The sequence below is a fragment of the Vulpes lagopus genome, chromosome 5 (assembly GCF_018345385.1).
Source record: "Vulpes lagopus strain Blue_001 chromosome 5, ASM1834538v1, whole genome shotgun sequence".
In the NCBI taxonomy this organism is placed as follows: Eukaryota; Metazoa; Chordata; class Mammalia; order Carnivora; family Canidae; genus Vulpes; species Vulpes lagopus.
The window spans coordinates 90159880-90174634 of NC_054828.1; the positions used below are offsets into that span (position 1 = coordinate 90159880).

Consider the following 14755-nt stretch of genomic DNA (forward strand, 5'->3'; position numbering starts at 1 on the left):
ACTCTACTCCCAAGGTTTAAGACCTTAGAGACATTTGCAGAGTATTTCTCTTGAAAGGGCCCCTTATGTGCAGTATTATTAGGTAAATGGACTTCTCCATAGGTAGTAGAGAAATCTACCACCAATCCTCAGCTTAAGTAAACCTCCTGGTGATGACTTTCTGCATTTCAGACAGCTGATTTTGCCTCTTTAGGTAGGTGGCTAGAGGCATTTGCATTTGGGTGATGGTGGTTGAGCGTGTTTTCCCCTTCCCTCTCCTTACTATTTGGATATCCTTCTTAAAAAAAAAAAAAAAAAGAAAAGAAAAGAAGAGAAGAGAAAAAGAAAAAATGAAAGATGCCAGGCTGTAGGATCTCGCAGAGAGGTGAGCACCTGAGTTTGGAAAAGACTCTGGGCATGGGTATCCGTTCAGTATTCACCATCTGCTCTCCATCTTCATTTATTTCCATCATACATTTGCTTAAAGTGTTAGCAAGTGAAAGACCCCTCCCATCCAACACACAGTACTCCTCCCTCTTTCCCTTCCCCGCACCCATCAACTGCTACTACTCTTGAATTTAGTTCAGTAAACAACCTAAATCTCAATGATAGACCTGGAAACCTGTGAAGGGTTGGAAGAAGGAATCATTGACCCCAACACAGAAAAAGGTAAAACAACACAGGGAAAGCAGGCCTTATACAAAAAGGCAGTCTGAAAAGAGGCAGCTCTTCTGTTCCAGTCTAACAAATCACTCCCATCTCAGTAATACTTGAACACAAGATCAAATGGTGATCTTCCCCCATCCCACCCATCGCTTCCGTACCAAGTCTGCCCCTAAAGTCTCCTGCTGTGAGTCATCACCCAGTAGGCATTCAACCTGAAGCAGGATTTTTCTCACTGTTCCCCATAGTAACTAGGAGTGTGCTATCACTGCTGAGAGCCTAACCATGCTGCAGTCTTTGCAATGTGCTCCAGAAAGCACAGCTTTCATCTGCCAACATTTGGAGTCTGCCTTATTCCCCTTCTTTGCCTCAGACAGATCTTGGTGAACAGGAGCTGAGGGTCTCTCACTTGGGAGAGTACGGAAAAGGGCACAAATGCTACCAACTCTGGTGAATCAAAGGCATAGGAGAATTATGAGCCATTGGCATTTGGGAGTGAGATTTTGAATTGATTTGAAAGATGGTTGTATTAAGTACAAAAATGTTTCTTGTTCATAGGACAAATTGTCTGACACTGCCTTTCAAAAGCTATTTGTAATGATCTCTGCCTTAAAGGCTAGGCAGCGATGCTCAGTCCTCAGTCCCCCTTTCACTTGCGTTAAAGTGATTGTACTCCACTCCCCCCCCCCGAAAATAATATGAAAGGTCATGCCCACCCCCATCTTTAATCATGTGGGGGATAAATCAACCTGATGAGCTTTATTTGTCCTTCTTAATATTTCAAATTGAGCCTGACTACTCTGCTCCTGCTCCTGAATTTCTGGATTTTCCCTGGCCACTGCACCCTCCCTGCCGCTCCCCCCACCGCCACCCCTCAATACACACACACACAGGGAAGGACATTTTAACTGTTGCTTCTCTTTTAACACAGGTAACAATTCATTTAGGTTACACCAGTCTGTAAAAACTGTAAATGCTATTTTATTTTAAACATTTTAGTTTACAAAAAAAAAAAAATCAATGATTGGTACCTTTTTACACTCTCAGATTCCTGAATATGGACAGATCTTCAAAGGAAGGAAGGAGTTCTCATATGAAATTTAAGATAGACTGTCCTGAAGGTTGTGGGGCGGGGTTTTTGTTGTGTTTTATTTCGTTTTTGTTTTTAAGACACAATAAAGCTAAAATGTCAAGTCTCTGGGAGATAACCCCTTACAGTTTCAGTCAAGGAGCATATCAGAGCACAGACAAGGAGACCCCAGCCTGGCGCTGGCCGGCCGCCCCAGCTGCCCAGGCGTATTTGGTAGCGCACGGGTTGAGAGCCGTTGGGACAATCACACCTCGCATTCCCTTGCGGGCTGCTGGTGGCAGGTACAGGATCCATACTCGTTGATGATCACCAGGGCTCCCTCAATGTGGTTCGGTTTGTAATCAACGTAGTATTCCTGGGCAGACATGGCAGCCATCTGATGCATGGTCTGTTTCTGCTTTTGCTTCCTGCGCTGCGTGACAAAGCACTGTCTGAGCTGCCTGAGGCTGGCTGGGAAACACTTCCAGGAGACATAGAGCACCAGGACCACGATGAGGAACGAGAAGATGAGGGCCATGGTGCCTGTGACCACCTTGTGGATCTGCACGGCGTTCTCGGCGTGCTCGCCACCGGGGAGAGCAACAGTGGCCGGCTCGTGCGTGCCGTCGAGCTGCCCCTCCCTGCCGTCAGCGAGCGTGGTGGCCAGGCTGGCCGGGAGCCCCAGGTCACTGTGGTTGGTGACTGCCGAGAGCAGGTGGCCGCTGGTGGGCTCGGCCCCATCCTCGCACAGGTGGAAGGCGTAGACGGCGTCTAGGACGTCCTCGCCCTGCGCGTACTCCGGGCTGGCGCACTGCAAGTTGCCATCGTAGCGCCCCTGGAAGCTGCTGAGCCAGGAGGCCAGGGCGCACACGTTGCGCCCACAGTCCCATAGGTTCCCGGCCAGGGTGATGCTCGTCAGCGATTTCCAGGAGTTGAGGATCCGGGGCTCGATGTAGGTGAGGCGGTTGGAGTCCAGCTGCAGGGACTGCAGGTGCGGCACGGTCTCGAACACATGGGGCTCCATGTACTCGATCTCGTTGCCCGACAGGTCCATTTTCTCCAGGTTCCAAACCCAGTCCAGCGAGCTAACCACGATGGCCACCTTGTTCCTCTTCAGGCAGAGGGAGTGCAGGGAGATGAGGCGCGGGAAGTGGGCGAAGTTCACCTTGACCAAGTCGTTGTGCTCCAGGTGCAGCTCGGTGAGCTTGAACAAGCCGGCGAAAGAGTTGCGCGCCAGACTCTTGAGCTGATTGTATCCGATGTCAAGAAACTTGAGGCTGCGGCAGTCCTGGAAGATGCGCACCGGCACGAACTGGATAGCGTTGGACCGCATGTGCAGCGTGGTGAGCTTCCGCAGCCCGTGGAAGAGGTCGGGCGCCAGCGCCTGCAGCTTGTTGTACGAGAGGTCCACGCTGCGCAGGTTGGGCATGGGTCGGAAGGTGGTGTTGGCCAGTTGGGTGATCTGGTTGGAACTCAGTGTGAGTTCCTTAACTCGGCGCAGTTTCTGAAAGGCGTCCCCCTGCACCGAGCAGATGTGATTGTGATCCAGATAGAGCCACGTGAGCTGCATTAACCCCGTGAACTGGCCGGCGCGCAGCTCCGAGAGGCTGTTGTAGCGCAGGGACAAGCCCAGCAGGCCGGACAGGTTGTGGGGCGCCTCGGTGAGGTTGAGCGCCTCGCAGTACAGCAGCCGCCCCTCGCACCGGCACAGCTGCGGGCACCCGCTGGGGGCGGCGGGCAGCATCTGAAAGCAGGCCCCCAGCAGACACAAGACCACCCCCGAGGGCCTCCTCAGCAGCCAGTATAGACAGAGACCGAGCAGCAGGAAATCCATTAGCGAGAATCTTTCCAGAGAGGCTGGAGAATGTCCATTGGAAGCGCTCGGTCAGAAATCTACATCATATTTTATTCCAAGGGAGGGGAGCGGGGGAGGGGGAGAAAAGGGCGAAATCAAATAAATATATTGAAATAAAGAAGGACCCCCCCCTCCCCAGAGCCACACGTTCACCTCTAAGCATGCAGAAAGCTGGGCAGCATAGAAAGTTCACAGCCACGGAAAGATCAAAGAGATGGTGATTTGGTCCATGTTAGATGCTGCAGCAAAGAAAAGGGAGGAAAAAAAAAAAAATCTTCGGGAAAGAATTTAATTAAAAAGTGTCTTACCCACCCTTTTCCAGAGAGTGACAACCTCCATTCAGCTGCTCCCTTTGTGTGCAGGCTAATTATATGCAGGGCGAGAGAAGACCCCTCTGTGTTTCCGAGGCAGCCCCGGTCCGCGGCCGGCGGATCTGGCAGGCGCACAATGTCTCACTTTGCTGCTCGGCTCCGGGCTGCAAGGGCGGCTGGCGAGGCGGGGAGGCGACTTCTAGGACCAGCAAGTTTCCCAACTACGTGCCGGCGCCGGGCTTCGCCTTCCTGCCGCTGTCCTTTCCCTCTGCAGTTCGGACTGTGACGTTGCGGGGGAAAAAAAAAAAAAACAAAAAAACAACAAAAAAAAAAACCCCTCCAAAGTCGGGGCTCACGACTCCCCTGGATGTGGCAGTCTGGTTAATGTCCGTCATTGGAAAGGACCACTGACCGGCGCCACCTCTTGCTCCGCGGAGACCGCCTGCCATTCGCGCCCGCGCACGGGCTCGCTCATGCTTTGCGGGCGGCGGGGAGGTGCGGGCTGCGGGCTGCGGGCGGCGGCGCGGGGAGCGGGGAGCGGCGCCCGGGCTCCTTCCCTCCGCCAGGCTGTGTGCGGCGCGAGCTTGCACAGGCACCTACTGCTCACTGAGTGTCGTAAGCTGCTCACGATTGTGCGTCTTCCCGGAGCACCTCAGACATGGGCAGATTGAAAAGGGGTGGGCAGAAAACCAACATTTTACCGAGCCACTAAAGTAATATATGTTCTTTGATGAAACGGAAAACGCTTTCAGCTTTTTTGTCCATATTTCAAAAAAAAAAAAGGGAGGGCGGGGGGGGGGGTGGTGGTGGTGGAAAGGGGATGGAGATGTAGGCTAGCATCATCAACGACAAGATATTTCCAAGCAGGAAACTGAAAGATTCTGTTCTCTTCCCCCCACCCCTTTCCTTTTGGGGACGTTCCCCCCTCCCCCTCCAAAGCTGTCTACGTGTAAGAGACACGTAGGAATCTGTAGAGAAATCAACATTTGGTCCTTTGCTTTAGAAAAGCAACTTGAGAGAAGATAGAGTAAAGCAATGATTGTGGGGGCTTGCCGAAGATTTTTTCCCCCCTTTCCTCACAGGCACTGGAGTTCCGCAGTCAGCCAGCACTTTTTAGAGGTAGATGGGGAGATGGTTTCTCAACCCAGTGGGTTGGGAAAGCGATCCCGATTTGGTGGCATGAGACCCAGTGTGGCAGAAGCGTATGCCTGTGTACAGGGAGTCTTGCCTGAGATCCTGCCCGGACTTGACCATTCCCACTAGATGTCTTTAAGGGTCCCAGGTGGATTAAAGAAAGATTCTGCTGTATGACACCCAGGAGGGGCTGACCCCAACATACTGCACATGGTGATTACAGCACCCTGCACTATGCTCTAGGAGAATATGCAAGAGAATAAGCAGAGAAGGGGTACTTTAAACTGTAATGAAGCCTACCCCCTTCATACACCTAACCCTAATTAAACTTTGAGACTGTTGCTAAATTGTGTCTTCTAAGTATGAAGAGAAGTCTTTGCCTGATTATTTCCATTCACAATCATCTGTAGATGGGGTTCTGATAATGAGCTCTCTCTCTCTCTCTCTCTCTCTCTCTCTCTCTCTCTCTCTCATTCCACCCAACCAGCTTGGAGAGGGTCTGTATGGCTATTGGAACCTGTTGGTCATTTGTTAAAAAAAAAAAAGAAAGAAAAAGAGAAGAAAGAAAGAAAGAAAGAAAGAAAGAAAGAAAGAAAGAAAGAAAGAAAGAAAGAAAGAAAGAAAGAAAGAAAAAAGAAAAGGTCCTCAGAGATGGCAGAAGGAAATCCTTCTGGAAGTGAGTGTGGGCAAGCCTTGCTTCTTGACAGAGATGCCCAAGGAAGTGATAGGAGGAATCAGATGTGAATCTCTAGCTCCTCTCTTTTAATTCTCAACATTTCCGTCTCTCAGAATTGAAAGTAAGTGGGCGTTATCTACAGTGGTTCTTGCTTTGATAAGAATGCAGTAGATTACCAAAGCTCTCAAGCTGGATTGACTTTGGACAAGGAACTGGGTTGGTCCTTAGCATCCAAGCTGAAGGCATGAGCCAGTGGAATCAAAGTCACCAAACACTGGTGGCACTTTTCAGGAAAAGTCATATGAACAGGGGCATGTATCATTACATTTTATATTCATCCAAGCTCTCCTCTGGTTATCTCCGAGATGTATTATTTAATTGGAAGGAAAACAAATCTGAGATGTTCTAGACAGCACATGTCATATTAGGGGCTAGAAGAGACATTAGACAATCAAGCCCCTTAATTTTGCATATGATGAAACTGAGGCACAGAGACATCAGGCCTTTACCCAGGGTCTCACAGCTCATTACCCACAGATGTTTTTTTTTTTTTTTTTTCTGTCCCACACCAAAGCGGTGTTCTTCTCTTGCCATTCTGGATGGTTGCCTCTTTCTCACTCTAGACTCCTACCTGACTCTGGACTGGGCACCTGCAGTTTTCATCCTGGCACCTGCAAGGTGCTGCAGAACACTTTAACAGACAAACAATTTCACCATCAAGTGTTTTCACCTCTTGCCAACACAATTATTCCTGACAGCAGGCTGGCTGATTGAGCCATAAACTCTAAAGGGTGGTGGGGGAGGCGGGGGCAGGCAGGAGTAAACATTGGCCAACCATTCAGCAAGCACTGTGAGTATAAGCCACCCAATCCCCATGGCTGCTAGGAAGAAAATCCTCCTAATGCAGGCGGCTTGGCAAAGTGGTGATGAAGCCTGCCAAATGGGCAAGAAGAGGTCCCACTTTGGATGTCACTTGATTTGTAGAGCTGGTACAGAGAGGCAGAAAAGAGTTGAGTGTTGGCAAGGAGGAAAGAGAATAAAATTAAATTCACTGCATTTATATGTGAGTTTTCTTCTAAGTATGCTACTCAAAATGTAGAAGATGTGTCTAGGTTGTAATTAAGATATATGTGTGTGTATATATATATATATATATATATATATATATATATATTGCTTTTCACATTATTATCCTGCAAATCATTTCATCTGGATGGTATCTTTAAACCTTCCCCACCTCTAATGTGGCAAGTTTGCATCTTTTCTACGCTTTTAAACCCCTTGGCAGAACTGTATACATTAACAGATTGAAATGAGCTTTATTGAAATTTAGCTATTCTAAGTCATCTAAGTTGCAGAATCCCAATTTATTATGTATTTAAAGCATACCAGCACTGATTAAATCAATGCAAATTAGGTTAAATAAGAACAACATGAATCAAGTGTTTCAGCAAAGTTGAGTTGAGAAACGACAACTTTTGAGTCACCACAGCAAGTTGAGATAGGCTGTTTTTCACGAGTTTTAATTTCATGCTTCTCAGGGTCCAACATACTAAAAAGTAGAAATGAAAAGAAGTCACATAAAGTTTTCTCTCTTTTCTCATGTTTGATCTTTTATATCCCTTTACCTGTCTTGTGAGAGCATCTGATTCAGGTTGCAATATGGCTGTTGTGTATACTTGGTCAGTCTCTCCTTCTGGGCTAATCCCAGATTTCTCTTGGTGTCTTCTTCAGTGTTAGATGCTGATGAGAGATACTTTATATGCTCTGAAAATACCCTCAACATTTTCCATGTTTGTATGGGGAATGAGCTTATGCCTGTCTTGCTGAACCACTGCAATACAGTAGTCAGGGATCAGGAAATCCACCCCAAGCCATCACACCAACATGTGATTGGGAACTGAAGTTAAGAAAGGATAAGAATCTTGAAAATGTGGATTCAGAAAATGGAAGGAAACTTTGGGGCGCAATCTGATTGCAAAACAGAAGCTGGAATTAAGAAGTAGAAGAGCAAACTAGAGACAACTGGAGAGGCTAGAGTATAGCTTGGAGGAGGAAGAGGTGATTAATTTCTCCTCTTCTAAACCTTTGCATAACAAACACTCCTGCATTTTCTTGGTACTCCATGCTGTGATGGGGAGGGGGAGAGTGGGAGGGTAGTCACATACAGTTTTGAAGGGATAGGTCTTTCCCATTTTATCTCAACTGAAGTTCACCTCCAATTGTTTCACGTAGTCAAAATAGTTTGTGAACCAAGAAGTGCAAGTGAAGAACATCTGAGATGAGCTTGCGTTCTGGGGATTGGCTTTCCATTAGTAGTCTTTGGTGGTATTCAAGGAAAGAGAAATTTCAGTGGTGATTTTAATGTTCTGTCATGGGCTGCACCAGCTTGGACCTTGATCTTTATGCTGTTGTCTTTAATTTTCAGTAGCAGTGAACCATGGCTTTCTTTAAAAGGAAACATTTAGATGAAGGGGAGAAGGGTGGGAGTCACAATTTCAGAAGGGAGAATTAACTGTGTTGTTTCTGTGGGTATACAGTGTACAGCTGGCACTTTCCAGAATGCCTCTGAAGATGCATGTGGGACCAAAGATGAGGGCCCTGAGGCTTCTCTCAGGAGTTCTACTTAGGAAAAACAAATTAAGGAGGGAGATAATTTTTTTCTTATCAAATTTTATCTTCCTCTTAAAACTAGGTGATAGTACAGATAGCATTGAGGAGGTACCTATCATGTTCAGTGCATGATGTGAGTGAGTATGGGATAAACCCAAGAAATGCAGTGACTCAGTGCTTTCCTCCAGGAACTTTTTTTTCCTTTCAATTATAGATTTTTTTTTATTTTGCCCAATATAGCTAAAATATTACCATTTCAGCAGCCCGGGTGGCTCAGCGGTTTAGCGCTGCCTTCAGCCCAGGGTGTGATTCTGGAGACCGGGGATTGAGTCCCAGGTCGGGCTCTCTGCATGGAGCCTACTTGTGTCTCCATGCCTGTGTCTTTGCCTCTCTCTTTGTGTGTCTCTCATGAATGAATGAATAAATAAATAAATAAAAATCTTTTAAAAAATTACCATTTCAAAATGTAACCAATTAAAAAATAATGAGGTATTTAATGTTTTTTGAAATCTGGTGTGGATTAAGTTATCTGACTTTGGGCCAGCCATATTTTAAGTACTCACAACCACATGTAGCTGGTGGTTCCCAATTGAGTCTGCACTTTCTCCAGGAACTTTAGGTAGGAAGGAGAAGCAGATGCTGAGGCACTTTGCCAGTAATATTTGTATATTGCACCATGCTTTAGAGTAAATGTTTCTAGAACATACAAATGAGAAGAACTGAGGAATCAAATGAGACCATGCTTAAAGACTTCACTGATGGAAGTAAAGCTTATGAAGGACTTTCTGGACTTAAGATATAGGTGCACTGACAGGAGGGATTGGGCATCATAAAGGCAAAAGTGCAAGTATGGGAACTCGAATGCTTCAGTCTTATGGAGTGGCTCAATTTCTTGGTAGGGGGCACAGAGGGTGTGTGGTGGGGAAGAAGGCAACAAAAACAAGTGGAACCTCTGTGTTGGGAAGAGGAAGGAAGCTGGTAAACGACTTCCAATGCCATACTGAAAATTTGAAGTTTGTTATATTCTTTTAGTCTCCAAGATCCAACACCTTAGAGTAATCTTTGACTTTTGTAATAAATACCTGTCTTAGTTCAAGAGGCCTGTTCTGTTATGTAGAGTCCTCTGCACGTTCCCTCTTCACTGCCAGATGTTCTGATCATGTCCTATTATACCTAACTGCTATATCCTCTCTCAATCTCTGCCTAACTTCATTCTAGCCATCCTTCAAGGTTGGTGTGACATTTCTTCTATGAGTTCTTAACAGATTCCCATGTGAAGTGATCTTTAATTCTTCTGAACTCCATTAGCAGCTTGTCTTTACCAATCCTATGCTGGGTCCTGTTCCCTCTATAGGAATGTGGCAGTAATTTCTAACTATAGCATTTTAGAACCGAATGGGACATTAAAGATCTTGAAGACCATACTTAAAAAAAAAAAAAAAAAAAAAGATTTTGCTTGGAGTCCCTGCTTTGCCACTTTCTACCCATTTGATCCTATACACGTCACTCCATTATCAGTGAAATAGGATGAAAGATGACTATTTCAAAGAAGTCTTGGGAAAATTTAGTGAGATCATGTTTATTAGTGTCTTGCAGCTCAAAAGTGAAAGCCTGGGACTCACAACCTTGGAGCATGTTAGCTGGATAGAATCAGGTGTCTTCCTAGGCCCACTGATCACATCTGTGTTTTACCATTAGCTATAGGTTAAAATTAAATTTTGAGAAATAGTCTGTTGAAGCACTCACAAATTCTAGCCTGAAAAAGGAACCTAGGGATCACCAATTCTCTAGTTTTATAACTGCAGAATTAAAGGGTCAGCAATGCTAATTAAATGCCTATGACTATTGGTACAATTTGGACAAAAATCCCTTTTTCAATCTTGTTCTCTTTCCTATTAAATTTCAAATACACAGAATGTGAAGTCTCTGTCTATTATACCTAGCACTCAGTAGGTTCTTAAGAAGGTTTGGTGTTATCATTGGTACAGTGAGAAGTATTGAACACTTCTATGTGCTAGCTTTAGGCATCTTGCAGCCTACTCAACTCCTTAGTTTTCCTTTTACTGCCAATCTGCATGTATTTCTCAGGGACATTTTAGTTTTACCTTTTTATTATAGAAAAATGAAAATCGAAAAAAAATTCACAAGGAAAACTAAAAATTGAAATGAAGGTTGTCACCTAAATTTCAATACCCAGAAATAAACTATTAAGTTTTGGATATGTAATCTTTTAGAATTTGTCTATTTTCATACATATTTCCTAATCATCTGGTAACATTACACATATTCCTTTGTAACCGCTTTTTCCTTGTGATATTTTCCACATCAAGAATGCATATCAGGGGGATCCCTGGGTGGCTCAGCGGTTTAGCACCCGCCTTTGGCCCAGGGTGTGATCCTGGAGTCCCGGGATTGAGTCCCACGTTGGGCTCCCTGCATGGAGACTGCTTCTCCTTCCTCCTGTGTCTCTGCCTCTCTCTCTCGATCTATGTCTATCATGAATAAAAAAATAAATAAATCTTTAAAAAAAAAGAATGCATATCAATAGGAACATCTTCAATAGCTATAAGACATTATATTTTATTTATGCTATCCATATCCTCTTGTTTATCAGTTACTTGTTTTTGTTTTTTAGCTATTATCACATGGCCCTGATGAATATTCTCATGCATATACTGCTATAGATTGAATGTTTGTATTGCCCTAAAATTCCTATGTTGAAACTGAATCCCAGATGTAATGCTATTTGGAGGTAGGGCCTGTGGGAAGAGATTAGATCATGAGAGTGGAGCCCTCATGAATGGGATTCATGTGCCCTGATCAGAGAGACCCCAGAGAGCTCTCTGGCCTCTTGTACTGTGTGAGGATAGCAAGAAGGTTATCTATGAACTAGGAAGCAGGCTGTCCCCAGAAAACGAATCTGTACGCATCTTGATTTTAGACTTCCAAACCTCCAAACGGTGAGAAATAAGTATTCATTATTTAAGCCACACGGTCTACAATAGTTTGTTATATCAACAGCCTGAATAGACTAAGACATATTCCTTTGCTTGTTTGGGCAATAGTGTCCTTAAATTTTAATTCTAAAATTGGTGTTTGAAGAGTGGGGACTTTTAAAAGACTTCCCATACATAATGCCAAATTGTCTTCCTCAAAAGTTGTACACATTTCATCCTCAATAGCTCTTTTTTTAAAGATTTTATTTATTTACTCATGAGAGACACACAGAGAGAGGCAGAAACATAGGGAGAGAGAGAAGCAGGCTCCCCATAGGGAGCCTGATGTGGGACTTGATCCCAGGACCCCAGGATCATGACCTGAGCCAAAGGCAGATGCTCAACCACTGAGCCACCCAGGTGCCCCTCATCCTCAATAGCTCTTTTGCTGCTTCCTCTTCTCCTTGAGAAACTTCACCATGCCACAAACAGAAACATTTTTTGGTCCCCTCTTCTTCATCTGGCTCATCTGGCATTGACTGAGATCCCTATCTGAATTTGTTTTTCCTGCTTTGGAACTATCCTTCCTCCCCATTTTCGTTTCTTCATTCCTTCCTGTGGAGTCTATTCCCTCTTCAGATGGAGGGTTGGGTTTTGGGGGCCTCAGTGTTCTTTTGGGAGTTCATGAGCATTTCATTCTTAAAGCTTATTAAGTAGCTGGCCAGCTAAATTATTTTCATAAAGGTGTTAATGTCTGAAAATAGTTTACTGCAGTGTTACTTAAAATGCTCTGTTGGGATAAGAATGTTTAAATATATTTTTGAAATGCACCAGACTGTGCTCTGTTCTGTGAAATTCAGAATACACTCTTTATTTCAATCACAAGAAATCTTGTTTTTCTTGGTTTCACCCAATTATTTAGGGCACCTATTAACACCAGATGAATGTGCCAGGACAGCTTTGGAAACATCTATTTAATTGCAGGCCACAGGAACATCTGACTTTAACTTGGCTCTCACTGTACCAAAGAATGATTCTAAGGTTTAAATTTCAAGCCCTATAGTAGGACACTGGTGCAAGAACTTGTTTTTTTCAGGCCTCAAGAATTTATGAAGGTAGCTGGACAACACAGTTCTTCTGTTTGATATTAGCATGCCTTACCTTCTCATCCTAGCCACAAATAATGAAACCAATTTAATTCTGTAGTGGCTTCTGTCTCTGATACATCTTGACATTTAATTATCTTGTTTTATAGAATTTTCCAGATGTTGCTAATTTTGTTCTTACAGATAAAGTGAAACTTCCTAAGAACAGACTTGTTATGTTCCTGCTTTTAGGACTCTCTAATATCTACTTCCAAAGGTACAGAAGATCAGATATGAGAAACCATATATAAAGAGCAGAGAGAAAAAAAAAAAAAAGCAGAGAAATAGCCACACAGCACTGGTACATGTGCACACTCTCTTCTGAATGTAGTCTGGCACAGTTCTGGGTTCGTAGAGATTCTTGGTGAATAGAGTTTATTAACTGGTTCAAATTCTTGCTTAATCAATAGCCAATGAAATCTGAGCTTTATATAAATAGCCTCTGTAGTACACTGACATCTAAGTGCAAAATATTAACCCAAGTTTTGAGTTGAATTCACACAGAGTAATGCCATTTATACAAGGAATCCTTACAAAGATCTATTTTGTGTAGGAAATCCCCTGCCATCCCTAAGCAATGAGCTTTCTGAAGTAAATTTACCTGCCCAGTTGGATGCATTTATGTCTTTATTCAAATCATCTCCCATTCTCTGGAACTAATTCTTAATCTCCCACAGACACCTTGAGAATGCCTTTTAATTATTTAACATAAATGTCTATTGCTGTTCTTATTTGCTTTTCTTAGTTTAAGTCAAATGTAGGTTTAGCGGAGGAGATGCAAAATTTGATAAAGTGTAGTCCCTGCTTCTAGTGTTCTCAAATCTGAAGTGCAGGTGATGGGTAGGGAAGCAATATGATTTATGCTGTGGCAGAGATGTAAACAAGAGCTGTGGTTAGAGAGATTTCTCCAGCTAGTTGAGCAAAACCAGCCAGAGAAGCTGAGAGAAAAGGAGGAAGAGCTGACTAGATCAAAGGGTTGGTAGGCAAAATGTAAAAAAAAAAAAACACAGACTTCTAAGATGCATTGGGTATCTGGAGCACAGGTATGTGGAGAGATGCGACTGGAGTTTAGAGCCAGACTGGGAAGTCTTTCAGCCTGGATCATGATTTTCAGAATGTGGATACAATAAGTGATGGCCTTGAACATGAAGGACAGGGTCACAGAATACTGGAAGGAAGGAGAACAGTGGGGAGGCTATCACATCTGCCCACGTGAGATATTGTCAGCCCAAGTGCGACTTCTTCTATTAATATTAGAGATGGATGGGGCAGGCCAGGTGCAGTAATAATTTTGTAGTGGGATTGATGATCGTGTAAGTGGTACTTTTTCAGAGAATTAATTTAAGATGATTTCAAAAGAAAGGGTTAATCTAGGGTAAATGGAAAGCAAGGAAGACTAAGATGTGGAAGCAAACTAACATTTGGAGCTAAGAGTAAGGAGTTGAAAATAGAAACAGAGGTTACAGCTGGACATAGAGATTATGGCATCTCTGGACGGTGCATGGTGGTTATAGTGGTGGTGGTAGGTGCAAATCCCCAAGGAGAGAAAGATTAGCCTACGGCTGGTGCACAATCAGAAGTCTCTGCAATCTAGTAAGACAATGTGGAGGTGGGTAGTAGTTGAATGACAGGGATTGGCAGGGCCTCAGCTACCTGCAAAGTGCATGTTTTACTTAAAGGGTATCAAATTCTAATTTTTTTTTTAAGATTTTATTTATCTGTTCATGAAAGATACAGATAGAGAGGCAGAGACATAGGCAGAGGGTGAAGCAGGCCCCATGCAGGGAGCCTGATGTGGGACTCAATCCTGGGACTCCAGGATCATGCCGAGCTGAAGGCAGACACTCAACTGCTGAGCCACCTGGGAGTCCCTCAAATTCTAATTTTTAAAAATCAGATTATATTAGTAAGGAAGTGGTATTGCAGACAGTATTCAGCTTGTGGAATACCAGTTCAGAAAGCTTCTCTTAAAATAATGTTCTCGACATAAAAGAATGAAAGGAGTGGGAGAGGTAGAAATTGCCTCAAAGGAAGGATAGTTTAAAAAATTGAGAAACACTGTATAGTCCATAGTGAGCAGCCTTTAATATATAGGCATGGCCATGACACTGTCATTAATATGTATTTCACGTGGCTGTGAAAAAGAAAAAAATATGGCTGACATTGACAGGTTTTGAGAGAAGCCCAGATGGTCAAGGATTACTGACGCTAGGGGAGAGTGCCCAACAATGAGGAAACCTGCAAAGGAAAAGTGCAGCAGTGGTGCTGTCTGTCTAGGGACTGTGTCAATGACTGGCCAGCGTTGAGTGTGTCCTTCTCCCAAGAGAGTTTGTCACTGGCATCTCACATCAGTCTAAGATTGTTCCTTTGCCGG

General features: G+C 44.2%; 2 protein-coding genes across 5 annotated transcripts in view; one reads left to right on the plus strand and one right to left on the minus strand.

Annotated features, from left to right (window-relative positions):
• CTNNA2 (catenin alpha 2) overlaps nucleotides 1-14755 on the plus strand; it is a 1087920-nt gene that overhangs the window by 727541 nt on the left and 345624 nt on the right. The window lies entirely within an intron of this gene.
• Nucleotides 1620-4419, minus strand: LRRTM1 (leucine rich repeat transmembrane neuronal 1). Of its 2 annotated transcripts, none has more exons than XM_041757146.1 (2): nucleotides 3879-4419; nucleotides 1620-3604 (listed from the first exon to the last, which is right to left on the minus strand). In XM_041757146.1, exon 2 carries the CDS (start codon nucleotides 3543-3545, stop codon nucleotides 1977-1979), a length of 1569 nt encoding a protein of 522 aa, XP_041613080.1. In that variant the 5' UTR covers nucleotides 3546-3604; nucleotides 3879-4419; the 3' UTR covers nucleotides 1620-1976. The 2 variants fall into 2 exon arrangements, with proteins under 2 accessions (XP_041613080.1, XP_041613081.1); XM_041757147.1 differs by lacking the exon at nucleotides 3879-4419 and adding an exon at nucleotides 3720-3868.

Excerpts from the sequence above, each read along its gene's own strand:
- LRRTM1 (XM_041757146.1), bottom strand. The coding sequence starts at position 3,545 with ATGGATTTCCTGCTGCTCGGTCTCTGTCTATACTGGCTGCTGAGGAGG.